General features: G+C 39.2%; 1 protein-coding gene across 8 annotated transcripts in view; it reads left to right on the top strand.

Annotated features, from left to right (window-relative positions):
* dock3 (dedicator of cytokinesis 3) overlaps positions 1 to 14,608 on the top strand; it is a 189,812-nt gene that overhangs the window by 44,525 nt on the left and 130,679 nt on the right. For all 8 annotated transcript variants that reach the window (XR_013823089.1, XM_079889910.1, XM_079889914.1 and 5 more), the window contains one exon: positions 12,113 to 12,153. Coding sequence is in view for 7 of the 8 variants with exons in the window: in XM_079889910.1 (XP_079746036.1) it covers positions 12,113 to 12,153 (41 nt within the window). In the remaining variant the exon portion in view is untranslated. The remainder of the gene's footprint in view (positions 1 to 12,112; positions 12,154 to 14,608) is intronic.

Here is a 14,608-nt window from a genome sequence, read left to right as displayed (position 1 = left end):
AATCATTTGAATGGCTCCCAGAATATTTTGTTGTTTGAATCTCTGAATATGCAATATATCAAAAGAAAGAACAGGCCCTCTGCTTTTAAATCAAAATCTCGTTTTATACTGGCTTGATGCATTCTTTTTTTTTATCATCACTTGGAATGTCTGCAAGTTTCATAAAAAAAGCAACATTTTGAGTAAAAAGTGTGAGAAAATCACGTTTTTGTTAAAGACTATGTCTGGATCATATTCAGAACGATGATCAAAACACAGATGGAGTAATTCGAGATCATCAACACCCTCAAAGCTTCACAGTCCTAGAGTTCGGCATTTCATTCACTAACATTAGGCAGTTTTGATTTATATGCTGTTTGATGTTGATGATCACGTTATTTTACATGTGCATCTGCTTGTTTCTGCTTCTTCATCTCCTGTGTTTTGATCCGGAGATTCTGTACTCGTTCAGAAGATGACTAATAGCGCCCCCTATTGTATAACATTGAAAACACGGAAATCCGGCAAATAATAAACCAACATTTGGTCCCAAACCATCGCGTCCAACAAAGTGACAGCTCAGTTTAGGTTGTGGTGGGAATCACAGGGTACCCCATGATACGATACACAATACACGATACTTGGCTCACGATACCGATAATCCAATAATCAATATATTACTAGACAATCCTACAATAATACGTCATAATATCTGTCTAACTTTGAAAACAAAATGCCTGTGAAAAGGTTAAGTGCAGGTTTTCTCTTTATTAAAGTTCAAACTGTCAGAAAACAGCAAAAGTCTGTAAATTAAATTGAACATTTAAAGTAAATTAAACATTTTCAATGAGCTCCGGGTGATGGCGTTGCAAGTGGCATTCATGTTCGTGGTATTACCCGTGCACTTTACTTTTACCTGGCAGTTCTTGTATATTGCGTACTCTTTGTTGATTTTGTTTGTCCCATCAATGGTATAAAGCTGAAGTGCGTCCAGACTAGAGATCGACCTATTCATCGGTTTTGCCGATATATCGGTACCGATAGTTGATCGGTGTAACTATCGTTATCGGCAAAAATTCACACCGATAGTTGAGAAGAGATTGCGACATTATACAGAGCGAGAGCGGCCTCTAGAGGCGGAATAATAACTATCACTGGCGCCTTGAGTTGTTTATTTTAACACGTTGATCACACGCTACACTTCAGATGGGCATTTAAAACACTGACAGCGAAACGGTATGAATACAGAACACTAGAGTACATGTTGCCATATCATTATAAAGTAGCCTAATTCATTTGTTGACTAGATGCTGCATTAGCAGAGAAAGAACAGAAGTATGTTGTCGTCGAGGCTGAGAGGACTTACATTGTAGTGGCTAACCTCAAGCAGTTAAAACAATGTGACAAAAACACTCGCAAATCTGACCCAAATTTTTAATGTCGCAATTGTTACCATGAGTTTATATCCAGCTGGTCACTTTTATGCAGTCACTAGCCGGTGAAGTTGCATATTTAAAGCTAGTGACGTGATTGCTTTCTTAACATTGATTAGATAATCATCAAGTGTTCTAATATACAGGTAGAAGCAATGAGAGACTATATATGTAATATCACATTTATGTCATTTTAATGCTCTGCTTTTGCAGATATTTAAAGATGGCCATCTTTAAGCATAGCAGACTCTTTGGATTTATACCAAATGATAACACTTTACAATAAGATTACATTTTTAGCATTAACTAAGGTTAATAAAAGTTGTATATTGTTAGTTTGTTCATTTAAACATTTACTAATACATTTTAAATTGAGTATAATTTTTTTCTGTTAACCTTAGTTAATGTACTATGAACTAACATGAATGATCAAGGTACAATTGTCTTGCTCAAATATTAATACATGCTGTAAAAAAAATGTATATTGCATAATGCATGTAGTTCATGAAAGCCAGCTAATGCATCCTTGTTAACAAACGGGACTTGCAAAGAAAAGACTTGTAATATTTTAATGTTTAAATTATTTTCTGTAGAGTTCATTGTGTAGAACTTCTCATTTTAATATATTCATATTTATATATTTATTTCATTTAGCACATTTCAGTTCAGCACTGTTTTACTTGGAGTGTTATGTTTAAAAAAAAAAAAAAAAAAAAAAAATTCCAGTATCCATTTAAAAAATATCGGTCGATTAATTGGTTATCGGTCAAACCTTAATATCGGTATCGGTAAAATCCACTATCGGTCGACCTCTAGTCCAGACTTTGGACTTAAACAAGGTTTGGGCATCTGTTATTTTACTCACACTGCTGTCCACCATCCCGTTAAAAACCTTTTTTTATTTGGCTAATTAACTTATGTTCATGTTTCCCTCATTCATGTGTTGAGCGCCACCTCGAGGAGCCATGAAGTAGTGACGCTGGGAGCAGGGAAGTCTATTTAGAGCGCCTTTTTTTATTAATTAAAATATCGATATTTGGCGCCAGCTTATCGATTCTCGTATCACATGGAGAAAGACAACGATATATTGCCCTATCCATATTATGTCCCACCCCTACTATACTATAAGTAACTTTGCAACTACATGTCAACTTAAGTTGACATGTAGTTGCAAAGTTACTTATAGTTTGTAGAATGTCTAAAGTGGACCATCGAAAATTGTAGCCAATTAAAGTGTAGCCAAATTCAACCCTGTTACCCATTCTTCTCTGTTTTAATCATTTTTAAATGAATTCGCTTCAAGTTTATTTCATGTTTGTTTCTAAAACAACAAAACAGCTTATATAATACTTAGTTTGACCCCTAAGGTGAGCAGAAAGCATTTTCTGATGGTTATTCATGAGCATTTGTTGAACAAACACTTTTTTTTTAAAAGAGTTTCAAACCCTTTTTTTCGTAACCTCTTCATGGAAAGTGCCACGAGACATATCAACATTTTCCAGCCACTCTTAGTTCAGATTGTAAATTGCAAGACAAAATCTCCTGTCTCTGCGTTTTTCGCTCAGTATGTAACTTGTGCTGCCGGCAGTCTGTACTTTAGAAACCCAGATAATTCTGAATACTTAAATGGAACCGAGAGACTTTCAGCACAGAATTTGAGGGCGCCTCTTTTCTTCAGCCGACAGAACAGTCACGCATGTTATATTTATGGTTGGTTTGGCTTTCTTTTGTGACTTTTTGCACGTAACAGCACTGTTAGCTAGCTTTAGCCTACCGTTACCTCAGTCCTGCAGATGCTGTTAATGGGATTGTTGTGTACCCATCTCAGGACTAGGGCTCTGATTCATGGCCGTAGCATCGATTGCTTTGATGAAAGCTGTACATCGGCACCCTGGGCTGGATGTGCTGGCTCGCTCAGATAACAGGACCGATCATGTGATATTAGCCGTGGCACGTCAGTCGTCTAGTATTGATCGAGACTTCACTCACTTTTTCTTTGAGTAATCTTCCTTTATCAGGAACACTATGAGAAGAGCACTTGTCCTGGCAGTAAATGAGGCAAGATCTTCTAGATCTAGCAAGAAGAAACAGCTCAACATTTTGTTGATGGTCACCTTTTGTCTGCATTTCTTCTTGAATCAGTTTACGTTGGCTACGTCTACATTAATCCGGATACATTTGAAAACGGGGAATTTTTATGTCATCTTTTGCAGGACTGTGATATAAAGAGTTTGCATGTAAGTAACATATTTTAGCAACAGTGTGAAAGTGAATAGCACATAACTGGCATAATACCGGTATAAATTGGTACAATATGCGTCACATGACTAAAGTTACGTCATCGTGCTTAAATACCTCCGTGTTGACAGTCCACGCTACAATGCGAAAAGAGAAGAGAGAAAAAGATGCGTTTTCAAACGAGAACGTATTAGTGTGGACATGGCCTTTGTGACTTTAGCTTGTGTTGAAAAATCCTTGGAGATCCTCCCAAAATCGCACAAACCAGTGAACATTTTGGGTATGTACTTCTCTCTTTAAATGCATTAATGAAAAAAAGTCACTTATTACAAACGTGGGTCAGCATTGTTAATACAATTTGAATTTAAAAGTAATTCAGAAAACGCAATCCGCACAAATTCACTTCCAGGTAACAGAGTTTTCATAGATTTTCGCTTCAGCTCCCCTCTGGGTCCTGAAAGAAAAGTGGCTCAATTTCAGAGTGTCGCAGTTTAAAGGTCAGTAATAAAAAATGCTCGTTCCCAAGAGCTGTCAACGGTCATGGCTCAACCTGATATTCAGAGCCTGCAGGCGAGGAGTGAGAGATGCAAGCCGCATTGTACCTCAGCCAGTGAAATACAGCCTTTTAAAGGGGGAAGAAATATGTTTCAGTCTGTGAAAGTGGCAAAACACAAAGCCCTCCAATTCTACCTAAGGTGTGAATTTAAGCAGTCCTGGGTGCAATTTGTTGCTTATTGTCAAGATTCTTAGTGATTTTTGGGACTGCGTGGTTTTTTTTGGTCCTTCATAGTTGTCAAAAATCACAGTCTACTTTCATTCTATGGTAAATAGTGACTTGAACACATTATTTGTTCACTTTTTGACGAAAGGCAGACAGATTTGGAATGAGATGAGGGTGAATAAATGATGAAAAACATCTTGAAATATCCTTTACTGCACATTCTGAAGGACTGACTGGACTGTGTATTGATAGATAAACAGATTGTTGTATGGGACAGTGGATTAGCTGCGGGTCACCAGGTGAGGTGAGAGTTTGGGCTTTAGCCTCAAGGGCTGGGATAATCAGTGCTCTGATTCACAGGGTTAGCAGTTTGCTGTACGTATTGATTGTTTTGCTGCAGTGCCATGCTTTTGAGGTAATGGATGCCTGGAAAATCGAAGCTTTTGAAAGCTCCGGGTTCTGGAGTGTCATGGTGGCCTGCAGTGGACAGTGGTCTGATTGAACAGAACTGAAGATTTTGCAGTGTCATCCAATGGTAATTGAGGGAGAAGTCTGTGTATGAAGACTTGACAGGATATTTGACTGGTTGTGCTCATTGGGAGTTTCCCTTTAACTGTAAACAGCACCCAGCCCTTAAAGGGTTACTTCAGGATTTAGCATTAAGCTTTGTATTAGTAGAAAACCTGTAGTATTTTCGAATTACCGTGCTTTCCACCCTCATATCCCCCTGAGACAAGAGATTTATGTATTTTTTGTCTGGAAAAAATCCTCCGATGACGCAAAAATCGTCATTTTGCGTCATCGGAGGATTTTCTGGCCAGAGGCTAAAGACTACAGCCAGTAGATGGCGTTGTTCCGCATGTTTTCAGCCCGCCCATAGAGGGTGGGATCTCATCTCACTCACAGAACACAGTGTCAGCTTTGGAAGCTAAGCTAGCAGGCTCTTGTTCTGTTGAGAAAGCTGAATAGTAGGAGAAAGCTGAGTAAGTAGGGGTTACCATCCTCCTTTTCCCGGACTTGTCCGGCGGGCGAGATCGTTCAAAATGTCCGGGATTCAGCATTTGCGTTCTGCGGTCGCCATTCATTGTTTAACGTTACATGCAGCTCACCTTTTGTTTCAATCTAACTGAATTCATTCCGATTGGTGAATCTGAATGCAGTGTTTACATGAATGCTAAACAAGTGATCGGTTGATGTGCGTTTTACCCTTGCTAAGAAAATTCCCGCTCCTCCGTGAGAGATGCGAGACCCGGCGCGTCTCAGTAACACCGGCCTCGCGTCGTTCTCCCGCGGCCGTCAGCCTCGTTCTGCTCGCCACAGTAAACATAATGAATGGCAACTGTAGAACGCAAAAGCCGAATCCCGGACATTTTGGGCGATCTCTAGAGATCCCTGGCAAACTCATCACGTAGGCTAAGCCTTGTTGTTTTCAACTAGTGCGCACTCTTACCGGTAGGCGTGGCCTCCTAAGGCAGCGAAGCAAGTGCATTCTGGGAGTTGTTGTCTTTCATCCACATGAGCCAAAAATACATTTTCTGGCTTTTCTCAGTCTAGAAAGCTCCAAATTCAAAAATTTCTTCACATTTCTTCTACTTAAATGACCTATTTTAAATACACATTCATCTTCCCAGAGGTGAAGTATCCCTTTAAATATAGACTCAGACAGGTAGATAACATACAGACATATAGATAGACTGACAGACAGATAGATATATATACAGAAAGGCATGTAGATATACTTACAGACAGTTAGATAGACAGACAAAAAAGAGACATGAAGATAGAGAGACAAACAGATAGATAGACAGACACATGGAGACAGGCAGGCAGAAACAGAGACAGAGTCTGAGAGGAAGATACACAGACAAATAGACAGATACGTAGACAGACAGGAAGATAGATAGATAGATAGATAGATAGATAGATAGATAGATAGATAGATAGATAGATAGATAGATAGATAGATAGATCTCTCTCTCATAGTGTGTGTGAGAGAGTGTGTGTGATCCTGAGCAAGTACAGGCTGAGTGAACACAGCCTAGCCATCGAGACTGGCAGACACAGAATGAGCTGGTTACCCTGAGAGCAAAGGTGTGTGTGTGTGTGTGTGTGTGTGTGAGAGAGAGAGAGAGAGAGAGAGAGAGAGAGAGAGAGAGAGAGAGAGAGAGAGAGAGAGACTGGCAGACACAGAAAGAGCTGGTTACCCCGAGAGCAAAGGCTGTGTGTTCACTGTAGGACTGGAGAGATCGAGACAGAGACAGAGCACTTCCTCCTTCACTGTCACAAATACAGTTCAACCAGAGACCTCTACTTAAACAAATTCACTAACTTAAAGGGATAGTTCACCCAAAAATGAAAATTCTGTCAGTAATTACTCACCCTCATGTTGTTCCAACCCCGTAAGACCTTCGTTCATCTTCGGAACACAAATTAAGATATTTTTGATTAAATCTGAGAGTTGTCTCACTCCTCCATAGGCTTCTAAAGGACTGAAACTTGCTGGCCCAGAAAATGTATTAAAGAGATCGTTAATATAGTCCAAGTGACTCCAGTGGCTCAATCTTAAGTTTATAAAGCGACGAGAATACTTTTTGTGCGCAAAAACAAACAAAAATAACGACTTTATTCCACTTTTCATTTCCTTCTCTCTGGGCCTCGAGTTGGTTCACGTAGTGTTTAAGCATAGCGCGTCTGTGTTGTACGTCACCACGTATCACACATGACCAGCGTCGGCCAATAGTGAGCCTACGTGGTGACGTACAACACAGACGCGCTACGCTTAAACACTACGTGAACCAACTCGAGGCCCAGAGAGAAGGAAATGAAAAGTGGAATAAAGTCGTTATTTTTGTTTGTTTTTGCGCACAAAAAGTATTCTCGTCGCTTTATAAACTTAAGATTGAGCCACTGTAGTCACTTGGACTATATTAACGATGTCTTTAATAACTTTTCTGGGCCAGCAAGTTTCAGTCCCTTAGAAGCCTATGGAGGAGTTAGACAACTCTCAGATTTAATCAAAAATATCTTAATTTGTGTTCCGAAGATGAACGAAGGTCTTACGGGGTTGGAACAACATGAGGGTGAGTAATTACTGACAGAATTTTCATTTTTGGGTGAACTAACCCTTTAATACAGAACTTTACAGCCATGACTGAAGTAGAACAGATAAAGATGATACTAGGAGAGGGACAGACAGCAGCACTGGCTGCCAGATATGTGTGTGTGCCACAGCCTGAGGTGAATGTGTGTGTAATGTGTGTGTCTGACCTCAGTGGGTTTCCTTACTGTACAACACAGTGACCTTCAGTAATGTGTGTGTGTGTGTGTATGTGTGTGTATGTGAATGTTAAAACACTGTGGTATCAAATGTTCACACATATTTTAATTTATTACACTGTTAATTTGTACAATTCATTTACATATAAATTTAAGTTATGTTTTAATATTTTATTATTTTGATGTCTTTATAGTTATTCTATGGATTCCAAGCTTTGGCAATATTGTATTATGTACAGTCATGCCAATAAAGCAATTTTGAATTGAATTGAAATGAATTGGATAGATAGATAGATAGATAGATAGATAGATAGATAGATAGATAGATAGATAGATAGATAGATAGATAGATAGATAGATAGATAGATAGATAGATAGATAGATAGATAGATAGATAGATAGATAGATAGATAGATAATATCTTCATGGAACATGATCTTTACTAAATATCCTAATGATTTTTGACATAAAAGAAAAATCGATAATTTTGACCTATACAATGTATCGTTGGCTATTACCACAAATATACCCGTGCGACTTGTGCGATGTAGGGTCACATATAGAAAGATAGACAGATACATAGACAGACAGGAAGATAGATAGACGGACAGATAGACAAACAGACACGTAGATGGACTGACAGACAGACAGTAGTGGTCTAGTATTCATCCCACAAGGGTGTGGCCCCCTAAAGAGCAAAACCTCTTGAGATAGACATGTGACCGTTCACAGCTGTGAACATGAACAATCTGACAGCTCAACAAGTCCCTGCAGTGTAAACCTGTTGAGAGACGCAGAGAGAGATGACACTTTTCATCAGGTGTTTGTTTGTTGGCAGCTGCGTGTTGATGCCGACCGAGTTTCCTCATGCCCACATGGAAGTCTCACGCCAGCAAACATGAGCCGTCTGCTAATCCATTACAGCTAATGCCTACAGTCAGCCTCTAGCACAAACACAGCACTGAAAACTTTTTTGTGGTGGTTTTGGTCTGGATTCTTCTCTAGAGAACACCTAAACCTCTTGTTTGCTAGCTACAGTGCTCCAGCTTCTAGCAAACTAACGGCAAAATAATTTCCACATTGCTAATAAGCTAAAAATGTGTTGACACCCATCTGGACCCGGTACACAGCAGTAACATTTTATGTCACACAAACTGACACAAGACCCTTTGCCGGCAATGCTGTTCATTAGCTAATAGCATGGTTTATTTTGGTGCTAAATGGAAAGTGATAATGGAAACGGCTAACGTTGACGGACGTGACCCGCTCATTCCTTGCATAAACCAAATAGCTAATTACAAAGTGCACCTCCGACGTTTTTAAGATGCACCTGGGGTGAATACTAACAAAGATAGACTGCGATGATTAATGCGGCAGAGTCTGGGTTGCGTTCGAGACAGATGGCCACAGGTGTGAGTGATGTTAGCAGCCAAGCTTATGAATATTTTCCACGGTTGTCGCTGCAAATTGTTTACAAATGGCTGCATTAACAATTGCATCACACACCAACAATTTCACTTCCCTTTTTAAACTGATTCCCTACCGAGTCCCATGTCCCATCATCACATAGTTAGGGTTTGATAAGGCAACACTGTTACCATCCAATTCCAGTTCCCACCAAGAACGAGAACTATAATGATAACTATATAAGCATCTACACCAATGGACATGACGTTGTTTATTCTAAGTGTGCGCTGCAGTTTTGTCGTCTGCTGCTTTAAAGGACAAGTTCGGTATTTTACACTTAAAGCCCTGTTTACAGATCGTTTCTGATGAAATAGAACGGTTAAGATTCAATTTTGGACAAATGCTGCTGTCCTGAGAATTTATGGTTTCTTTCGCTTTCCCCCCCACCAATAGACTGGGTGTATAGGTGCACTGGAACACTCCTTCCTAAAACACATTAAACTTTCGTTTACAAAGACGTGAAACTCACCGAGTGGTCAGGGGTATTCACTGATATGCTCACACAAAAATCGCTGCAAAAGATGCTTTCCAACATGTGTTTTACTATTCGTTGTAAAACTGTGGACCTATTTTTCCAAACGCCTCACACCCGAACTTCTTCCGTTGAGAGCTTGAATAATAGACACTCCAGCCCAGTTGGTGGCGATAATGCACCTTTGCAAGCAAACCACTGGCATTTCATTGTTTGCAATCCGCCATAAAAAAAAAAAAAAACATGAAGAAGAAGAAGAAAACAATCCCTGAACCCCATTTCAGTTTCCGGCGCGGAGTAATACCGTACCTCACAGCACATCCAATGCAAGTCAATGGAGTTGGACAAAAACTACGATAAAACCTGTTGGAAAGCATCTTTTGCTGCGATTTTTGTGTGAGCATATCAGTGAACACCCCTGACCACTCGGTGAGTTTCACGTCTTTGTAAACGAAAGTTTAATGTGTTTTAGGAAGGACTGTTCCAGTGCACCTATACACCCAGTCTACTGGTGGGGGGGAAAGCGAAATAAACCTAAAATTCTCAGGCCAGCAGCATTTGTCCAAAATTTAATCTTAACCGTTCTATTTCATCAGAAACGATCTGTAAACAGGGCTTTAAGTGTAAAATACCGAACTTGTCCTTTAAATGTTCGAGCTCTAGAAGGATGGATTCTGACCATTTTCAAACAGGTTTCCTGAACACTCCCCTCGTTTGTCATTGGTAAGTTAGCCCCACCTTATATAGACGCCATTGGATGAGCTCTTGTTGCTATGTTGAACTGGGGTGTTTTTCCCGTTCAACGGCGTAACTCGCTGCTTACCTACAATAGTACGATGCACCGTTGAAGAAATCAACTAGCTAGTCACGACTGTTTCCCGAAACCATATTGGCGCAAAGTGGTCGTTCAACCACGCTGGTTAATGATGTCTCGCAGGTGGTGGAGTAATAACTACTTTTAATGAATCTGTTTGAGATCGAATTAACGCTAGATGTTTTACTGTAAATTACGGACATGACATCTGAGGACTATTTCTATTTTTTCTCAGTTATTTTGCTTTATTTCCAGATTCAATCATAGGCTCGTTCTTATAGTAGAGCACATTCGCACATTCAGAAACGCTGCTTTAAATCTCATGACAAACTAAAAGACGTAAATTACATTTGTATGTATTCTGAATAAAAGATTTGTACTGAATGTCATCTTGCTTATTTTTCTCAAGATAAGGATTTATTGACTCCACGTCACGCAAACAAGGAACTTTGCTTCTCACCACAGGTCGAGAGCTGTCGTCCCAAACACACAGCTTTGCGATGCTGTTTGCGAATGTTCGTTGGAACGATGAATTTGGGAAACACAGACTCGTTGAACTATGCTGATAACGACAGAACTTGCTACCATAGTTGGCTAATGATGCTTTTGGGAAACACAACCCTAGACAGGGTGCTCATGGGGTCTCAAACAGAGCAATGTTTTGAAATTGTGTTTATAGTCTTCTGGGAAATCAACCAATGAATGCAAAACATCAAAAAATGCTCTTTATATTTATCTTTATCATTAAAGTCGGCATGAAACAGAAGTTGCGACATTCTTTTCTTCCCTGTTGTGATGTATATCCGAGTGAAACGGCTTCTCGAAAACAAGAAAAACGTGTGTTTGTCTAGGGGGAATTGATTGGATGGTGGCTCTGGTTGAGGTTTTCTATTGCTGGATCTCAAGTCTTACCCTACATTTGTTTCTTGTTCGAGAAGCCATTTCACATTCCTCAGATGTTTAACACAGCAAATACTCTAGGCAACTATTTAGTCATGATTAAATGTCATTGCGTAGCTCTTTGTGTGGCTAACGTTGTGTGGCTAACAGCTGGCTTTCTTACTGTATTATTAAGGTGACATACTGTGCAGAGACTTGAGATTTGAACACGCTGAGCTCATTTATTACGGACTGAAAGCTTATTATAATGTTAGTTGCATTCTGCGGCAGTGTGTTGAATCTGCTGGGAGGCAGAATTTCTGAGATGTTCTGGACATCAGCCAGTGAAATTGATGGCCCAGACCTTAGTGTACAATGAGTTCCAGTCTTTATGTTCCACCTCATCTAAAAGATATGGCATTCAACATGGCATAGTTGCTGTGAAAATGCGATTCAATGCATTAGGAACACAGTGAAGTACTTTTTCAGAGTCAAAAAGTCAAGAGCGTTTGCACACAGCATACAGTATGTTGACAAAAAAAGACGTTTGGATATATATATTTCATGGCCAGGACATCCTCTAGGGTAAGATGTCCCTTAACATACTTAAAATTTACCTTTTGATCATAGGAGGCGCTTTTCTTAATTGTGATATTTTATCTTAATAGCAATTTTCTAGTAAAAATATCTAAAATTATTAGATATTCAGAGAATGTTTTTTCATGTTAAGGTTTTCTTACCCCATTGGCATATTGTTTCTGATGTTAGTATCTGATTTACTATAATTTAATGTCAATGTTTCTCAACTAACATTTGCGTTTTGTCTGTTTCAGGATGGTACAGAGGGTTTTCCACCAAGAAACCCACAATCAAGGTAAACTGATGCATTGTTCATACTCAATAGTATGGATTGTACAATCTGTCCAGTGTGTTTGTTTGTTTCCTTGTTGATCCAGTGGTCTGCAGTGACCCTGTTTGAATGTCAAGCAAAAATCTACTGTAGTTTTCAACTGATGCCTGTTCTGAAGCAGAGAAAAGCAATGCTTTGTGCAAGTGCATCTAACCATTTGTTTTGCAGAAATGTCTTTGACAAAAAAAAAAATACATCCCTATAAATGAACATTCCAATATGATTTCAATCAATGAGACAAACTTAGTCCCACACAAAAATGAAACCCATAATATCCGCTTGCTTTGTAACAGTTGTCTTGTCACAGGAGGATGGTTGAAATGACTTGTTTTCTTATTGTTGTTGTTTTTTCAGGGCTACAAAATGCATGCGTTTTACTATAAATGCCATTTGACTGGTTGGAAATATGTAGCAGTGATCTTTCTAAATTTTAACAGCAAGGGTGCTTACTTTGCAGTGCTTACTCAAAGGCCTATTGTTTCTACTGTTGTATGTAATGCAGCCTTTCTAAAATACTCTAAATACTAAGATATTTTTGGCGTAAATAGTTTGTAAAGCCAATTTAATATAAATTCTCACATCATACAGCAGTGACAAATTTGTTTACAGAACAAACTTCTGTTCAAATTTGTACCGATACATTTGTTTATAGAACAAATTTCTGTGCACAACGTTCATATAAGCACTTGACGGACATTAGAGTGTTGACCGATTTGTTTACAGGATGAATTCCTGTGTAAATTGTTTAAAAAACAACACATAAATTGTTCCTTCATGCAGCACACATTCACTTAAGAAACAAATTTTCCGTAAAACCACTCTTACGTATATTGACACATTATACAATGCCGACAAATTAGTCTACAGAACAAATTTCTGTGCAGATTGCTCGCAAAACGTTTCTTACGTAAATTACGGCATCATGCAACACAAACTCATTTGTTAAAGAATACAATTCGGAACAAATTTTCTATAAAACCTCTTGCGTAAATTAGCGCATCACGCATTGCCGACAAATTCGTCTACAGAACAAATTTCTGTGCAACTTGTTTCTCAAAACTTTTCTTACGCAAATTGCGGCATCATGCAGCACAAACACTTTTGTTTAAAGCACCCTACACACCGGGACGAATATCGGCGCGCGTTATTCGCCAGCGTTTTTCAACGCGTTTTTTGTGTTCACACCCAAGCGATTTTCGCTGACGATGAGCCGAGTGAACATGCAAATTCATTCCCTGACATTAGATGGCGCTTAATGTAAAACAGAAATATCCCGGTACACAAGGTGCAATACCACTCCATAACAATTCTCTTTTATCAAGATTTTTGTAGTCGCTGTTGCGTTTGTCATATAGTTCTTTATGTTCCGACACCAACGAGAGCAGCAGCTCTACAATCATCTTGCCTTGCATCTTCCTCGTCTTATTTCTTCCTGACAGTGTAGACGCTACTTGGCGTATATCTTCTTCGCCGTTACGTATGTGTGCTCGGCAAGACCGTTTTGTGTTTGAGCGCCCCCAAGTTGTGTTTTACTGTAACTTCAGAAGCTCCAGACACGTGAGCAAAAGCGCCAATCTCATTGGTCGGATAGTTTTTGACGCGGCGCGCCAAACCAAAAAAACGAACCCGAGGCTTTTTAAAAAAAATGTTTTTCGCGTTGGTGTGCACACTCACATTGGCGCCCTTTGTTTAGTCACAAGGCGTTAAACGTCGGTGAATATCGCGCGCGAAATTCGTCCCGGTGTGAACAGGCCTTAAGAAACAAATTTCTGAAAAGTTTTTCTATAAAGCCTCTTGCGTAAATTGACGAATCATGCAGTGCTGGCAAATTTGTCTAGAGAACAAATCACGGAGCAGATTGTTCGCAAAACTTTTACGTAATTTTTATATAACTTTTATGTTAATTGCGGCATCATGCAGCACATTTACAATCCCTGCGAATTTTTTTTTTTTCGGAAAACCATTGTTGTGTAAATTGATGAATCATGCAGCACCTACATATTTCTGAAACATTCACATAACACGTAATGTTATTCATTTTGTATTATTTGAAGATATACGTAAAATAATTTTGCCTGCAGACATGAGTTTTTAGTGTTATCTGAGGACGTTTTGAAATACAACTGCTCAGCGAACGACTAATATCTACTTCACAGACAAGAAAAAAAAAACGTATTCTGCTTTTCCCGACCCCACAAGCAAGGACATGACGTGCCACTAATATTCCTCTCAAAAGGCAGTTTTTCTGTGTGACTTAGATCTTGTCTGTCACAGCTGTTTTCTTCTGGGGCACAAAAGCACAGGCAGGTATTACTGCAGGCACCATGTCGAGCTTATTTGTCGCCTTTTCTTAGTTAAAAATAGTCTCTTTCCACATCTATACTATGGCACAATTTCTTACACCTCACTAGAATGTTCA

Source organism: Squalius cephalus (genome assembly GCF_949319135.1).
Source record: "Squalius cephalus genome assembly, chromosome: 13".
Classification (NCBI taxonomy): domain Eukaryota; kingdom Metazoa; phylum Chordata; class Actinopteri; order Cypriniformes; family Leuciscidae; genus Squalius; species Squalius cephalus.
This window is presented reverse-complemented; position numbering and strand designations above follow the sequence as displayed.